Below are 15834 nucleotides of genomic sequence, written 5' to 3' on the forward strand. Positions count from 1 at the left end.
ATATGTTGAAAGAAGTTGCTGTGGCTGATATTGAAGAGATTACTGCCTATGTTCTCCTCTAGGATTCTGATGGATTCTTGTCTCACGTTGAGGTCTTTTATCCATTTTGGGTTTATTTTTTTGTACGGTGTAAGAGAATGGTCGAGTTTCATTCTTCTACATATCGCTGTCCAGTTTTCCCAGCACCATTTATTGAAGAGACTGTCTTTTTTCTACTGTATATTTTTTCCTGTTTTGTTGAAGATTATTTGCCCATAGAGTTGAGGGTCCATATCTGGGCTCTCTACTCTGTTCCACTGGTCTATGTGTCTGTTTTAATGCCAGCACCATGCTGTCTTGGTGATCAGAGCTTTGTAGTAAAGCTTGAAATCAGGTAATGTGATGCCCCCAGTTTTATTTTGTTTTTCAACATTTCCTTTGCAATTCGGGGTCTCTTCTGGTTCCATACAAATTTTTGGGTTATTTGCCCCAGCTCTTTGAAGAATACCAGTGGAATTTTGATTGGAATGGCATTAAAAGTATAGATTGCTCTAGGCAGTATGGACATTTTAACAATGTTTATTCTTCTGATCCAAGAGCATGGAATGGTCTTCCATCTTTTTGTGTCTTCTTCAATTTCTTTCATGAGTGTTCTGTAGTTCCTCGAGTACAGATCCTTTACCTCTTTGGTTAGGTTTATTCCCAGGTATCTTATGGTTCTTGGTGCTATAGTAAATGGAATCGATTCTCTAATTTCCCTTTCTGTATTTTCATTGTTAGTGTATAAGAAAGCCACTGAATTCTGTACATTGACTTTGTATCCTGCCACGTTACTGAATTGCTGTATGAGTTCTAGTAGTTTGGGGGTGGAGTCTTTTGGGTTTTCCATATAAAGAATCATGTCATCTGCAAAGAGAGAGAGTTTGACTTCTTCATTGCCAATTTGGATACCTTTTATTTCTCTTTGTTGTCTGATTGCTGTTGCCAGGACTTCTAATACTATGTTGAACAAGAGTGGTGAGAGTGGGCATCCTTGTCATGTTCCTGATCTCAACGGGAAGGCTGCAAGCTTTTTCCCAAGGAGGATGATATTTGCTGTGGGTCTTTCATAGATAGATTTTATGAGGTTCAGGAATGTTCCCTCTGTCCCTATATTTTGAAGCGTTTTAATCAGAAATGGATGCTGGATTTTGTCAAATGCTTTTTCTGCATCAGTTGAGAGGAACATGTGGTTCTTCTCTCTTCTCTTACTAATTTGTTCTATCACACTGATTTGAGAATGTTGAACCATCCTTGTAGCCCAGGAATGAATCCAACCTGGTCATGGTGGATAATCTTTTTAATGTGCTGTTGGATCCTGTTTGCGAGGATCTTGTTGAGAATCTTAGCATCCATACTCATCAGTGATATTGGTCTGAAATTCTCCTTTTTGGTAGGGTCTTTGCCTGGTTTGGGGATCAGGGTAATGCTGGCTTCATAGAAAGAGTCTGGAAGTTTTCCTTCTGCTTCAATTTTTTGAAAGAGCTTCAGGAGAATCGGTGTTATTTCTTCTTTGAAAGTTTGGTAGAATTCCCCAGGGAATCCATCAGGTCCTGGGCTCTTGTTTTTTGGGAGGTTTTTCACTGCTTCAGTCTCGTTACTAGATATCAGTCTATTCAGGTTGTCGATTTCTTCCTGGTTCAATTTTGGGAGTTTATAGTTTTCCAGGAATGCATCCATTTCATCTAGGTTGCTTAGCTTATTGGCATTTAACTGTTGATAATAACTTCTGATGATTGTTTCTACTTCCTTGGTGTTAATTGTGATCTCTCCCTTTTCATTCATAATTTTATGAATTTGGGCTTTCTCTCTTTTCTTTTGGATTAGTGTGGCCAATGGTTTATCGATCTTATTGATTCTTTCAATAAAACAGCTTCTAGTTTCATTGATACGTTTTACTGTATCTCTGGTTTCTACCTCATTGATCTCAGCTCTAATCTTGATTATTTCCCTTCTTATGTGTGGAGTTGGTTTGATTTGTTGTTCTTTAAGATGTAGAGACAGCTGGTGTGTTTTGGATTTTTCAGTTTTTTTGAGGGAGGCTTGGATGGCTATTATTTCCTCCTTAGGACCGCCTTTGCTGTATCCCATAGGTTTTGGACCAAAGTGTCTTCATTCTCATTGGTTTCCATGAATTGTTTCAGTTCTTCTTTGATTTCCTGCAGGGGATTTTTTTTTTTTTTTGGATTCCTGATTCAATTTCTTTGCTGGTAATCACTGTGTTCAAATTTTCTACTTCTTCCTGCTTCATTTTTGGTAGGTTATATGTTTCTAGGAATTTGTCCATTTCTTCTAGGTTGTCCAATTTGTTTGTATATAATTTTGCATAATATTCTCTCATAATTTTTTGTATGACTGTGGTATCATTTGTTATTTTTCCTCTTTCATTTGTGATTTTGTTTTATTAGAATCCTCTTTTTTTCATGATTCTATCTAGAGGTTTACTAATTTTGTCCATCTCTTCAAAGACCCAGCTCCTGATTTCACTGATCTTTTCTATTGTTTTTTAAATTTCTGTATCATTTATTTCTGCTCGAACTTATTATTCCCTTCCTTCTGTTGGGTTTGGGTTTTGTTTGTTCTTCTTTTTCTATATCCTTTAGGGGTAGGGTTGGGTTGCTTATTTGATATTTTTCTTCCTTCTTGAGGTAGGCCTTATTGCTATAAACTTTCCTGTTTGAACTGCCTTTGCTGCATCCCAAAGATTTTGGACTGTTCTGTTTTCACTTTGTCTCCATGTAGTTTTTGATTTTTTCTTTGACTTCTTGGTTGACCCATTCATTGTTGAGAAGCATGTTATTTAACCTCCATATATTAGTAGTCTTTCCAGATTTTGCTTGTTGTTGATTTCTAGTTTCATAGCATTGTGGTCAGAAAAGGTGCAGAGTACTACTTTGATCTTTTCAAATTTCTTGAAACTTGTTTGTGGCCCAATATGTAGTCTGTGCTGGAAAATGTTCCATATGTACTTGAAAGAATGTGTATTCTGCTGTTTAAAATGGAATTTTCTAAATACATCTATTAATCCTGTCTGGTCTAGTGTGTCATTCAAAACCACTGTTTTGCTGTTGATTTTCTGTTTGGGTGATCTGTCCATTGATGTAAGTGGGGTGTCAGAGTCCTCTTCTTACTATGGATTAGTTCTTTCATTTTTGTTATTAACAGTTTTATGTATTTAGGTGATCCCATGTTGGGTGCATAAAATTTATAATTTATAAAATTTATAATTGTATCACTTTTATTATTATATAGTGTACTTCTTTTTCTCTCATTAGAGTCTTGGTTTTAAAGTTTATTTTGTCTGACATAAGTATTGCTACTACCACTTTCTTTTGACATCCATTTGCATGATGTTTCTCCATTCCCTCACTTTCAATGTACAGGTCTCTTAGGTATGAAGTTAGTTTCTTGTACATGGCATATAGATGAGTCTTGTTTTTATATCCACTCTGTTTCCTTATGTTCTTTGATTGGAGCATTTAATCCATTTACACTCAAAGTAATTATTGATAGATATATATTTATTGCCATTTTGTTATATGTTTTGTGGTTGTTTCTATAGTTTTTCTCTGATCCCTTTAGCTCTAGCTATCCTTAATCATTTGCTGGTTTTCTTTAGTGATATACTTGGATTTCTTTTTCTTTATTCTTTTCATATCTATTACTGGATTTGGGTTTGGGGTTGCCATTAGGTTTGTACAGAACATTGCATGTAACAATCTGTATGAAGTTGATGGTCACTTAAATTGGAACCCATTCCTTACTCTGTCACTGTCCCCCATTTTAGGTATGTGGTGTCATATTATAAATCCTTTTTTTTTTTAAGATTTATTTATTTGACAGAGAGAGATCACAAGTAGACAGAGAGGCAGGCAGAGAGAGAGAGAGGAGGAAGCAAGCTCCCTGCCGAGCAGAGAGCCTGATGCAGGACTCCATGCCAGGACCCTGAGATCATGACCTGATCATGAGGCTTAACCCACTGAGCCACCCAGGCACCACTATAAATCCTTTTATTTTGTGAATCTCTTCACTGATATTTACAGATAGACTTATTTTTACTTCTGTTTGTTTTATACTTTTCATATTCTCACTTATGGTCTTTCCTTTCCACTCTAAGAATCCCCTCTAATATTTCTTGTGGGGATGATTTAGTAGTCATGAGCTCCTTTAGTTTTTATTTGTCTGAATAACCCTTTATCTCTCCTTCTATACTGAATTATATAGCCTTGCTGAATAGAGTATTTTTGGCTGCAGTTTTCTCCCTTTCAGCTTTTTGAATTTACCATGCCACTCCTTTCTAGCCTTCAGAGTTTCTGCTGAAAAACCAGCTGATAGCCTTATAGGGTTTCCCTTGTATGTAACTGTTTTTTCTCTTCCTGCTTAAAAAAAGTATCTCTTTATCACTACATTTCAATTAGCATAAGTCTTGGTGTGGACCTCCTTGGATTGATTTTGTTGGGGGAATCTCTGCTTTCTGGATCTGGATATCTGTTTCCTTTCCCAGGTTAGGGATGTTTTCAGCTATTATTTCTTCAAATAAACGTTCTGTCCCCTTTTGTCTGTCCTTCTTCTGGGATCTCTATACTGTGAATATTATTATGCTTGATGAAGTCACTCAGTTCCTTAAGTCTCATTTTTTATGTATTTTTTTCTCTCACTGACTTTGCCTGCATACTTTTCATTAGTCTGTTTTCCAGGTTATTAATTTATTCCTCTCCTTCCTCTAGCCTGCTATTTATTCCATCATATGTATTTTTTATTTCAACTGTCATATTCTTTTTTAAAATTTTATTTATTTATTTGACAAAGATCACAAGTAGGCAGAAAGGCAGACAAAAGAGAGAGGGCAAAGCAGTCTCCCTGCTGAGCAGAGAGCCGGATGCGGGGCTTGATCCCAGGATCCTGAGATCATGACCTGAGCTGAAGGCAGAGGTTTAACCCACTGAGCCACATAGGCACCCCTCAACTGTCATATTCTTGATCTCAGATTGTTTTCTTTTTAATCTCTTTATTAAGAGTCTCACTGATGTCTTCTACCTTTTCTCAAGTCCAGTGAATATCATTACAATCACTACTTTAAATTCTCTATCAGGCATAACACTTACATCTGTTTCACTTAGGTCTCTTGCTTTGATTTGTCTTGTTCTTTAATTTGGGACATATTCCTCTGTTTCCTTATTTTGCCCAACTATCTGTGTCTGTTTCTCTGTGTTAGGAAAGTCATTTATGTCTCTTGCCCTTGAAAGTGGTGGATGGGGCATCCTCTTTTAACAAGGCTACGTCTCTCTTCTTCCCACAGGGGTGTGTATGAGCCAGACATAGCTGCTCACTGCAGTTTTAACAATATGTACTTGTCCTCTGCAAGAAGTAAGGAGATGCAGTGTTGGCATTATTTCTGCTGGTTTTCTGGGGAGGGGACCCACAGTTTTGGGAGTGAGGCAGTCTCAGCTGGAGTGGGGAATGGCATGGTGTAGGCAAGTTAGGTAGTGAATGCTAGTGCCTGGCTGGTTCCTTCATGTGGCTATGTGATTATGCTGTGGGATGGGGAAGGAAATGGCACCTGCTAGCTCCTTTTTTTTAACTGTAGAAGTTCCTCAGTGAACTCTGGGATTACTAACTAACTCTCCCTCCTGTAAGTCCCAGATATTTTTGAAACTGCTGCTGCTAAGCTGTATCTTCCTAGCAATTGTGCTTTCTCTTTAAGTCTGGGGACTCAGCTTCCTAATAGCCTCCAGGTTCTTTTAGAGTGGAGCCATTGATTTTTGAAAATTCTGGGGTTTAAGACCTGCTGGTTATAAGAACTCATGAAATCTGGTCCTTTTGATTTTAAGAGCCAAATGCTATGGGGTTTCATCTTCCCTGTCAAGATCTCCATTGTGATAGTCTGTTTCTCACCCCTCTCTGTGTCCACAGACCCCTCCCTCCCATGGATGGTGCATTATCCATTTAGGTCCCTAAAGGGTCTCCACCCTTCCTTTCCACTCCAATGTAGTCTTTTCATTTAGTTGTGGACTTTGTTCTGCCTGTCTTTAGGTATTTTTCTGGGTTATTTGCACTGATGGGTTATCTATTAGTTTATGTGGGATGAGGTGAGGTTAGGATCCTCCTACTCTGTCATCTTCCCATGAAGTCTAATAGTGTCTTCCCTCTTGACATTTTAAGTTCAAAGCCATGTTTAAAAAATAATCTCAGTGGATCTTAATTTATGACTATAATTGCATCCATCAGAGCTTTCTGAGTTCTGTTCTCTTATAGTTATTTTCTGTCTGTCCCTATAGATCTGCTTTAGTGGGGATACCTTCGCGGTTCGTTCAACTTCTTATTCCTCTCTGAAGTTACTTAGTCCCAGTAGATGGCTTATTATGTTGCTGTGCCTGTTTATGAATGTGGTTTCCTTGGTACATTATAGTCCTATATAGAGATCCCTTGAACAGTAGCTAGAAGGCTTGTTTTTGTCCTCATTGTTACCTTTTTCTTTTTTCAACGATGCTGTGTCCTCTCAAATTTCAATAAGAACAAAAATATAGATTTAAAGCTTTCTTTTGTTTCTTAACACTTTCAGAAGAGACACATTTACTCTACACTTTGAAGATGGTTTTCCATTTTCATTTAAAGTTCATATTTTTCTGATGAGAAGCAATCATTCAAATCAGTATTTCTCTCTGTGTAATTTGGCATTCTCTTTGTCTACTTTTAAGACTTTCTCTTTTTAGGAGCACCTGGGTGACTCATTCATTAAACATCTGCATTCAGCTCAGGTCATGAGACCAGGTCCAGGGATCGAGCCCTGCATCAGGCTCCCTGCTCAGCAGGAAGCCTGCTTCTCCCTCTCCCACTCCCCCTGCTTGTGTTCTCTCTTTTGCTGTGTCTCTCTCAAATAAATAAATTCTTTAAAAAAAGATTTTCTCCTTTTACTTGGTTCTCAACATTTCGCTGTGAGGTGTGTAGGCATGATTTTCTTTACATACATCAACTTGGGTCTGCTGAGCATCTTGAGTATGTAAATTTCACCAAATTTGAGAAATTTTCAGCTACTTTTTCAACCACTTTTTCTATTACTTTCTTTCTCCCTTTTCCTGTGAGAATGCAATTACATGTTAGATATTTCATAGTATCACAATTGCTCCTCAGTCTCTCTTCATTTTTAAAATACTTGTTCTGGGGCGCCTGGGTGGCTCAGTGGGTTAAGCCGCTGCCTTCGGCTCAGGTCATGATCCCAGGTCCTGGGTTCGAGCCCCACATCGGGCTTTCTGCTCAGCAGGGAGCCTGCTTCCTCCTCTCTCTCTGCCTGCCTCTCTGCCTACTTGTGATTTCTCTCTGTCAAATAAATAAAATCTTTAAAAAAAAATACTTGTTCTCGTGTCTTTAGATAAGTATTTTCTACTGATATATCTTCAAATGGTCTGACTTTTTCCATTGTCCTATCCAATTTGCTCCTATGGTCATCCTTTAAATTTTTAAAATTCAGATACTGTATTTTTCTCTACTATAATTTACATTGGCTATTTTTTTAAAAGATTTTATTTATTAGAGAGCATGAGAGGGGAGAGGGTCAGAGGGAGAAGCAGACTCCCTGCTGAGCAGGGAGCCTGATGTGGGACTTGATGACTCCAGGATCATGACCTGAGCTAAAGGCAGTTGCTTAACCAACTGAGCCACCCAGGCACCCTACATTGGCTATTTTTTATAGTCATACTAATCTGCTGGAATTTTTATTATTTCCGTCATTATGAACATATTTTCCCTTACTTTGGGTATTATTATTATAGTTGCTTTAAAATTCTTATACACTAACTTTAAAATTGAATCCATCTTGGGATCACTGTAGATTGTTTTTATCTTATGAGTAAGTCTTATTTTGCTGTTTCTTTAAATGTCAAGTAATTATAAATTGTGTTCTGAATATGGGGAATATCATGTTATTCAAACTCTGGATTCTACTATATTCTTCTAGTATGGTTATTCTGATTTTTGTTTGTTTTACATTAATATACTTAACATTATTGGATGCAAAATGAAAATTCTGTGTTTAGGCAACAACTTAAATTGCATTTCAGTTTTTTTAGATTTTGGTAGGCTGCTTAGAGTCTTCCATAGGTATATGTGGTTCAGGGCTTGGGGGAAATTTGGGAAGGGTTTATACAGAGTTTGGGTCTCCTTCTGTCATTCTGTCTTCTTTGTGTGACTTCCCCTAAGTTTTTCAGTGGATGCCATTGCCCTGATTTCTTTCTTCTGGTTTGTAAAAACTCTTTTTTTTGTTGTTGCTGTTGTTGTTTTTTTTAATCAGCTATTAGATGCTCTGTCTATCTCAGGTAGGGTTTCCCTCAGACTAGAAGCCAGGAAACAAGAATCTTACCTAGGACTCTTCTTCCAAGCATCTCTTTCTCTCAAGAATCTACCTATTCTTGGTTGCTATTTAGTGTTGATATTTGTATTTTGTTTAGGGTTTGTAGTTTTTGTGTATGGCTGGGTCTGTCCAGTAGGAACTTACCCTGCTGTACCAGAAACAGAGCTGGCGAATTTAGATATGATTACTCAAACTGTCTCTTATCTGATGGAGAGTTGCTGAGACATTTCATGTATAACAGAATCCATTCATTCTCACAAAGTCAGAACTATGTTTATTTTCTGCTAAGAGTAGAGTTGCTTCTTTTGATAAAACCTGAAATGTTTGGATTTAAATATTTCAGGTCTAGAGAAGGGGGAAAAATTAAATATTTAATTTATTGTGGTAATAATTTATCAGATTGAAGTCAGTTTTCCTATAGAAAATCAATAAGAAATGACAGCTGCAGAAATTATCCACCATTATTTCTGAGAGATGTGCACGTAAATGTGTATGCTCCAGTCATCATCTTGGCTTTATGTGGATTTTAGAAAGATAATAACTGTAACAATAAATTGATAGAAACAATTACTAAAATGAATGTAATTTCCCCTTTATATTACACCATAGAAAGTAGCACATGCTCTGGAAATTGAGAACAAATTCCTTCAGGAACAACTGAAACAGGCTTTCCAGGTAAATTACATTATGTTCTTTTATAATTGTCAACAAGTGAGGGAAATATCTGTAAACAACTGTTAAATTAATAATTTTGACCTTGAAAACTAATAGGTCTATGTCTTATACTAATATTCCAGATTTAAAGTGCATTCATTTTATGTACTAGGAATATATTAATAAAATTTAATTTGCATTCTAATTCAAAGCAATAAACTAGAAAGAAAAATAAACTTCCTTAATCAAATAGAATAAATCTATTTCAAACTGAGACACTGTTATGTGGACTATAATTCAGGCATTCCAGCTCAACTCAGTTAAACTAGGATGTTGGTTTTTACTACTCTTTATGAAATTCTTGTTAAACGAGTAAAGAAATGAAAAAAGCTACAAACATTTTCATAAGTGGATAGACAAAAGTATAATTATTTTTATTTTCCTTTGAAAAAATGCAAGATAATACACAAATTTGTTAATGATATAATTCTGAAATGTGGCTGAGGACAAAATAGATTAAAAAAAAAAAAAGCAATGGAAGGAGCCTGGGAAAATGGCAGAATAGGAGGACTCTAAGCACACCTCATCCTACAGATATAGCTAGATGACACTTGTATCAGTGTAAATAATCCAGAAAACAACTTAAAGGCTGACAGAACAAACTCCACAATTAAACATAGAGAAGAGGCCACACTGAAGAGGGTAGGGCAGGGTGAGGACAAGGTGGGGAACTAAACATGTATGTGGGACTGTCCCCTGGAGGAAGGGACACTGTGGGTAAAAAGAGGGAAGAGAGACTGCTACTTTGGGGAACCTACATGGAGAAGATGAATCTCTGTAATATTTGACTATGAAAGCAAGAGTCTCCAAAATTTGTGAGTTCTTAATAGTAACACGACTTAAAGCCTGGAATTTTAAAAATCAGCAGGCTGGCTCTGAGAGAGCCCAGAGGGTATTAGGAAGCTGGGCTCTGTCTTTAATGAGACAGCACAACAAACAAGTTTGTGGAGGTATAGCATAGTAGCAGCAGTTTGAAAAATGCATGGAATATATGGGAGGGAGAATTATTTACTCATCTCAGAGCCCTTCTCAGAGTGGTGGGAATCAAAGGGAAATCCCTCCAGGAACAAAGGAAATAGTAGGTGCCATCTCCCTTCCCTACCTTCTAGCATAAACATAAGGCCACCTGTAGGAACCAGCATGATGCCAACATTCAGTACCTAACTTGCTTACACTAAGCCCCACCCTCTTACCCTTCAGTAGACCCAAACTTCCCATTTGCCTCAGTCCCATTGTTTTGGATCCCTTTACCCCGAAGACCCATGCAAACTTCACTAATACCTCCTCTCTTGGTGTACTCATTTTGGTGCTCCTGGTCCTGGCAGTGGTGGCAGGCCCTATGGAAGCCCAAGCTACAATCTTGTTAAAATTGTGTGCCTTATCCGCGCAGCACTGGTCTACTGCCACAGGTCTCATTTCACATGCAGACTAGTGTGCACCTTATAAAACGTGCTCCACTACTGCCAAGGACCAAATACTGTCAACAATAGAGAGTCTCTGCAGATGACTGAAGAAAAAAGTGACTAGGACACAACATCAGGGCATATTCAAAACACACATAGGAGACACCCCATGGGCATCAGTTCCTTGGGACAGGGGATGCTGCACTGAGGCACTACAGTATCTCTTCTTTATAAGGCCTTTTTAAAGAACAGGAGATGTAGCTAGCTTTCCTAAAACACAGAAACAGAGAGACTTAGGCAAAATGAGGAGACAGAAGAACATGTTCCAAATTAAAGAATAGGACAAAATCATATCAAGAGACCTAAGCAGAACAGATATATATGATATACCTGATAGAGAATTTAAAATAATAATTATAAAACTTATTGGACTTGAGGAAAGAGTGGAAGATATCAGCGAGACTCTTAACAAAAAGATTAAAAAGAATCAAGCAGAGACCAAGAACATGATAATTGAAATTAAAAATATGCATGATGGAATAAAGAGCAGGCTAGGGGAAGCAGAGGAATAAATTAATAACCTGGAAGACAGGCTAATGGAAAGTATTCAAGCAAAGTGAGTGAGAGAAAAAAAAATGCAAAATGAGAAAGACTTAAGGAAATCTATGTCTTCATCAAGCATGATAATATTCACAGTATAGAGATCCTAGAAGGACAGATGTTCTTCTTATTGAAGAAATAATAGCTGAAAACATCCCTAATCTGGGAAAAGAAACAGATATCCAGATCCAGAAAGCAGAGAGTTTCCCAACAAAATCAACCCAAGGAGGTCCACACCAAGACACATGGTAATCAAAATGAAAAACTTACTGATTAAAAAAAAAAAAATTAAAGTAGCAGGAGAGAAGACAAGAAGATCATGGCAGAATATGAGGACCCTAAACTCACCTCATTCCATGATTATAACGAGGTAACTATCAAATCATCCTAAATACCACAGAAACCAACCTGAAGACTGACAACTACGGGAAGAGGCCACATCAAAGAAGATAGGAAGTGCAGAGATGTGGTTTAGGGGAGAAACGGATCTTGGCTGTGGCAGAGGGAAAGTGGCTACTGTCATTGAGAATGGCAGGGGAGAGAAGAGTGTATAGTGGGATGTACAAGGAGAATGTCTCCCCAAAGTAAATGGCTTGGGGAAAAAAATGGGCTGAATTTTATGAGTTCTTGCAACCAGCACAGCTTCAAGCCTACAGTTTTAAAGGTCATCAAGCTTGGCTAGGATAGAGCCCTGAAGGCAGTGTGTTGTTCTTAGAGGGAAGGCAGGAAAAAAAATTGGGGACATACAGTATGGAAACAGTGATCTGAAGAGTGCTTGGGGCATACAGTGGGGACATTATTTGTTTTCTCAGAGCATGTTCCTGAGAGGCAGTACTCACTGAGACACCTCTCTGGGAACAAAGCTGGTCACCAGTTCCCTGCCCTACCTCTCAGCAAAAACACAGAGCCACCCACAGAAGTAGTGCAGTGTGGATACTGGTGGCATTGCTTGCTTACACTAAGCCCCATTCCCCTGTACTCCAGTGGAACTGCCCTTCTCAGTAATGCTTACCTCAGTCCTGTGCAGTTGGTGCATCCCCCAGAAGACCAGCACAAAGACCTGCCCACATCACATCTACCAAGCATAGAGTTTTGCAGGGCCTCAGTTCCCATGGAGGTGGTGACAGATCTCATTTCACAAGCATTTCAGAATATATCTAATTAAAACTCCCCACAGGGGCGCCTGGGTGGCTCAGTGGGTTAAAGCCTCTGCCTTTGGCTCGGGTCATGGTCCCAGTGTCCTGGGATCGAGTCCCACATCGGGCTCTCTGCTCAGCAGGGAACCTGCCTCCTCCTCTCTCTCTCTGCCTGCCTCTCTGCCTACTTGTGATCTCTATCTGTCAAATAAATAAATAAAATCTTTAAAAAAAAATAAAACTCCCCACATTTAGGCCAGGCACTAAACACTGCCAACAGCAGGCAAATAAACCCTCTGCAATGACTGACTTGAAGGATAGAGCAGCCAGAATATAAGAGCAGAAGACAAGCAACACACTGTAGACACTCCCTGAAGCTCTAGGCCCTGGGCAGTACATGACTTCTTCTTCATAAGGCCATTACTTTTAGGACAGGAGAGGGAAACATAAGTGGCTTTTCCAACACAGAGAAGAAGGCAGAGTCTTAGAAAAAATGAGAAGACAGAGGAATTTATCCCAAATGAAAGAAGATAGATTTGTGGCCAGGCATCTAAGTGAAGCAAATATAAGTAACATGCCTGATGGAGAATATAAAGCAGTGATCATTAGGCTATTCACTAGGCTTGGGAAAAGAATGGAACACATCAGTGAGACCCTTACCACAGAGATAAAAGAGTTAAAGTATTAATCAGAGAAGAAAAGTACAAAAAAGAAGGTTAGAAAGATCCTTGATGCAATGAACAGCAGACTGGAAGATGCAGAGGAATAAATTAATGACCTGGAAGGCAAAATAATGGAAAGCTATAATGCTGAACAAAAGAGAGATTTATGCAACATGAGAATAGACTTGGGGAGCTCAGTAACTCCATCAAAGGTTACAACAGTTGTATTACAGGAGTCCCAGAAGAAGATGAGAGAAACTGGAGCAGAAAATGTATTTGAAGAAATAATCGCTGAAAACTTCAATAATCTAGGGAAGAAAACAGACACACAGATCTAGGAGACACAGAGAACTCCCATCAAAATCAACAAAAGGCTGATACCAAGACATTTTTTTTTTAAAAGATTTTATTTATTTATTTGTCAGAAAGAGAGTGTGTGCACAAGCAGGCAGAGTGGCAGGCAGAGGCAGAGAGAGAAGCAGGCTCCCCGCCAAGCAAGGAGCCCGATGTGGAACTTGATCCCAGGACCTAGGATCATGACCTGAGCTGAAGGCAGCGGCTTAACCCACTGAACCACCCAGGCATCCCTGACATATTGTAATTAAATTTACAAAATATAGTGATAAAAAAATCTTAAATGCAGCAAGACAATGAACTCTCAACTCTATGGTCAACTAATCTTCAACGTAGGAAAGAATATCCAATGGAATAAAAGACAGTTTCTTCAGTAAATGGTGCTGGGAAAATTAGCCACATACAGAAGAATGAAACTGGACCATTCTCTTACAACATATACAAAGATAAACTCAAAATGTATGAAAGACCTCAATGTGAGACAGGAATCCATCAAAATCCTAGAGGAGAACATAGGCATTAATTTCTTCCACATTGACCACAGCACATTCTTGCAAGACATGTTTTTAAAAGCAAGGAAAACAAAAGCAAAAATGAACTTTTGGGACTTCATCAAGATGGAAAGCTTCTGCACAGCAAAGGAACAGTTAACAAAACTAAGAGGTGACCCATGGAATGGAAGACGATATTTGCTAATGACATTACAGCTAAAGGGCTCATATCCAAGATCTATAAAGAACTCCAACTCAACACCCAAAAAACAAATAATCCAGTCAAGAAATGGGCAGAAGACATGAACAGACAGTTCTCCAAAGAAGACATACAAATGTCTAACAGACACATGAAAAAATGTTCAACATCACTGGCCATCAGGGAATAAAAATCAAAACCACAATGAGATACCACCTCACCCCAGTTAGAATGGCAAAAATTAAAAGACAGGAAACACCAAATGTTGATGAGGATGTGGAGAAAGGGGACCCTCTTACACTCTTGGTGAGAATGCAAGGTGGTACAGCCACTTTGGAAAACAGTATGGAGATTCCTCAAGAAATTAAAAATAGAGGTATCCTATGACCCAGCAATTGCATTATTACGTGTTTACCCAACGGATACAAACATAGTGATCTGTAGGGGTACCCGCACCCCAATGTTTGTAGCAACAATGTCCACAATAACTAAGCTGTGGAAGGAGCGGAGATGTTCTTCAATGGATAAAGAAGATGTGGTTCATATATACAATGGTAGATTACTCAGCCATCAGAAAGGATGAATAACATTTGCATTGACATGGATGGAACTGGAGGGTATTCTAAGTGAAATAAGTCAATCAGAGAAAGACAGTTATCATATGGTTTCACTCATATGTGGAACATAAGGAATAGTGCAGAGGACCATAGGGGAAGAGAGGGAAAACTGAATGGGAAGAAATCATTGAGGGAGACAAATTATATGAGACTCTTGACTCTCAGAAACTGAGAGTTGCTGGAGGGAAGGTGGGTGAGGGGGATGGGGTAACCAGATGATGGGAATTAAAGAGGGCTCATGATATCATGAGTACTGGGTATTTTATTCAACTAATGAATCATTGAACATTATATCAAAAACTAATGATGTACTATACCTTGGCTAATTGAGGTTAAATAAAAAAAATTAAAATGGGCAGGAGACATGAACAGTCATTTCTCTATAGAAGACATGTAGATTGCCAACCGACACATTAGAACATATTCAACATTACCCATCATCAGGGAAATGCAAGTCAGAATCACAATGAGATATCACCTCACCCCTGTCAGAATGGCTAAAATCAAAACCTCAAGATACATCAGATATTGGTGAAGATGTGTAGAAAATGGAACCCTGGTGCCCTCACTGTTGATGGGAATGCAAACTGGTGCAGCCACTGTGGAAGACAGTATTGCTGTTCCTCAAAATATTAAAAATAGAACTACCATATGATCCAGGAATCACACTACTGGGTATTTTAACCAAAGAATACAAAAACAGGAATTCAAAGGGATATGAGAACCTCTATGTTTATTGTAGCATTATTTATAATAGCCAAACTATGGAAGCATCCCAAATGTCCATTGATAAAGAAGATGTTATATATAGTGAGAGAGATATCTACAGATAGATATATCTACAGATAGATTATATCTATCTATATATAATATAACATATATAATATATATACATATATAACATTATATAACACATATATACATATATGTTATATATTCATATGTGTTACACATATGTATATATTACATAATATATGTTATGTATATATGTATGTTACATATATGTGTATATATTACATATATATGTTATATATATGTTATGTATAAATATATATATAATATATTATTCAGCCATAAAAAAGAACAAAATATTTCTATTTACAACAATGTGGATGGATATAGAGAGTCTAATGCTAAGCAAAATAAGGCAGTCAGAGAGAATTACTGTATGATTTCACTCACATGTGGAATTTAAGAAACAAAACAAACAGGGACATCTGGGTGGCTCAGTCAGTTAAGTAGGAGCCTTCAGTTCAGGTCTTCATCCCAGGACCCTGTGTTCAGACCCATGTC

General features: G+C 38.0%; 1 protein-coding gene across 1 annotated transcript in view; it reads left to right on the forward strand.

Moving 5' to 3' along the window:
* CCDC7 (coiled-coil domain containing 7) overlaps nucleotides 1-15834 on the forward strand; it is a 404782-nt gene that overhangs the window by 99365 nt on the left and 289583 nt on the right. Inside the window, exon 16 of the mRNA XM_047741462.1 lies at nucleotides 8975-9040. Within this exon, the coding sequence (XP_047597418.1) occupies nucleotides 8975-9040 (66 nt within the window). The remainder of the gene's footprint in view (nucleotides 1-8974; nucleotides 9041-15834) is intronic.

The sequence above is a fragment of the Lutra lutra genome, chromosome 8 (genome assembly GCF_902655055.1).
Source record: "Lutra lutra chromosome 8, mLutLut1.2, whole genome shotgun sequence".
Classification (NCBI taxonomy): domain Eukaryota; kingdom Metazoa; phylum Chordata; class Mammalia; order Carnivora; family Mustelidae; genus Lutra; species Lutra lutra.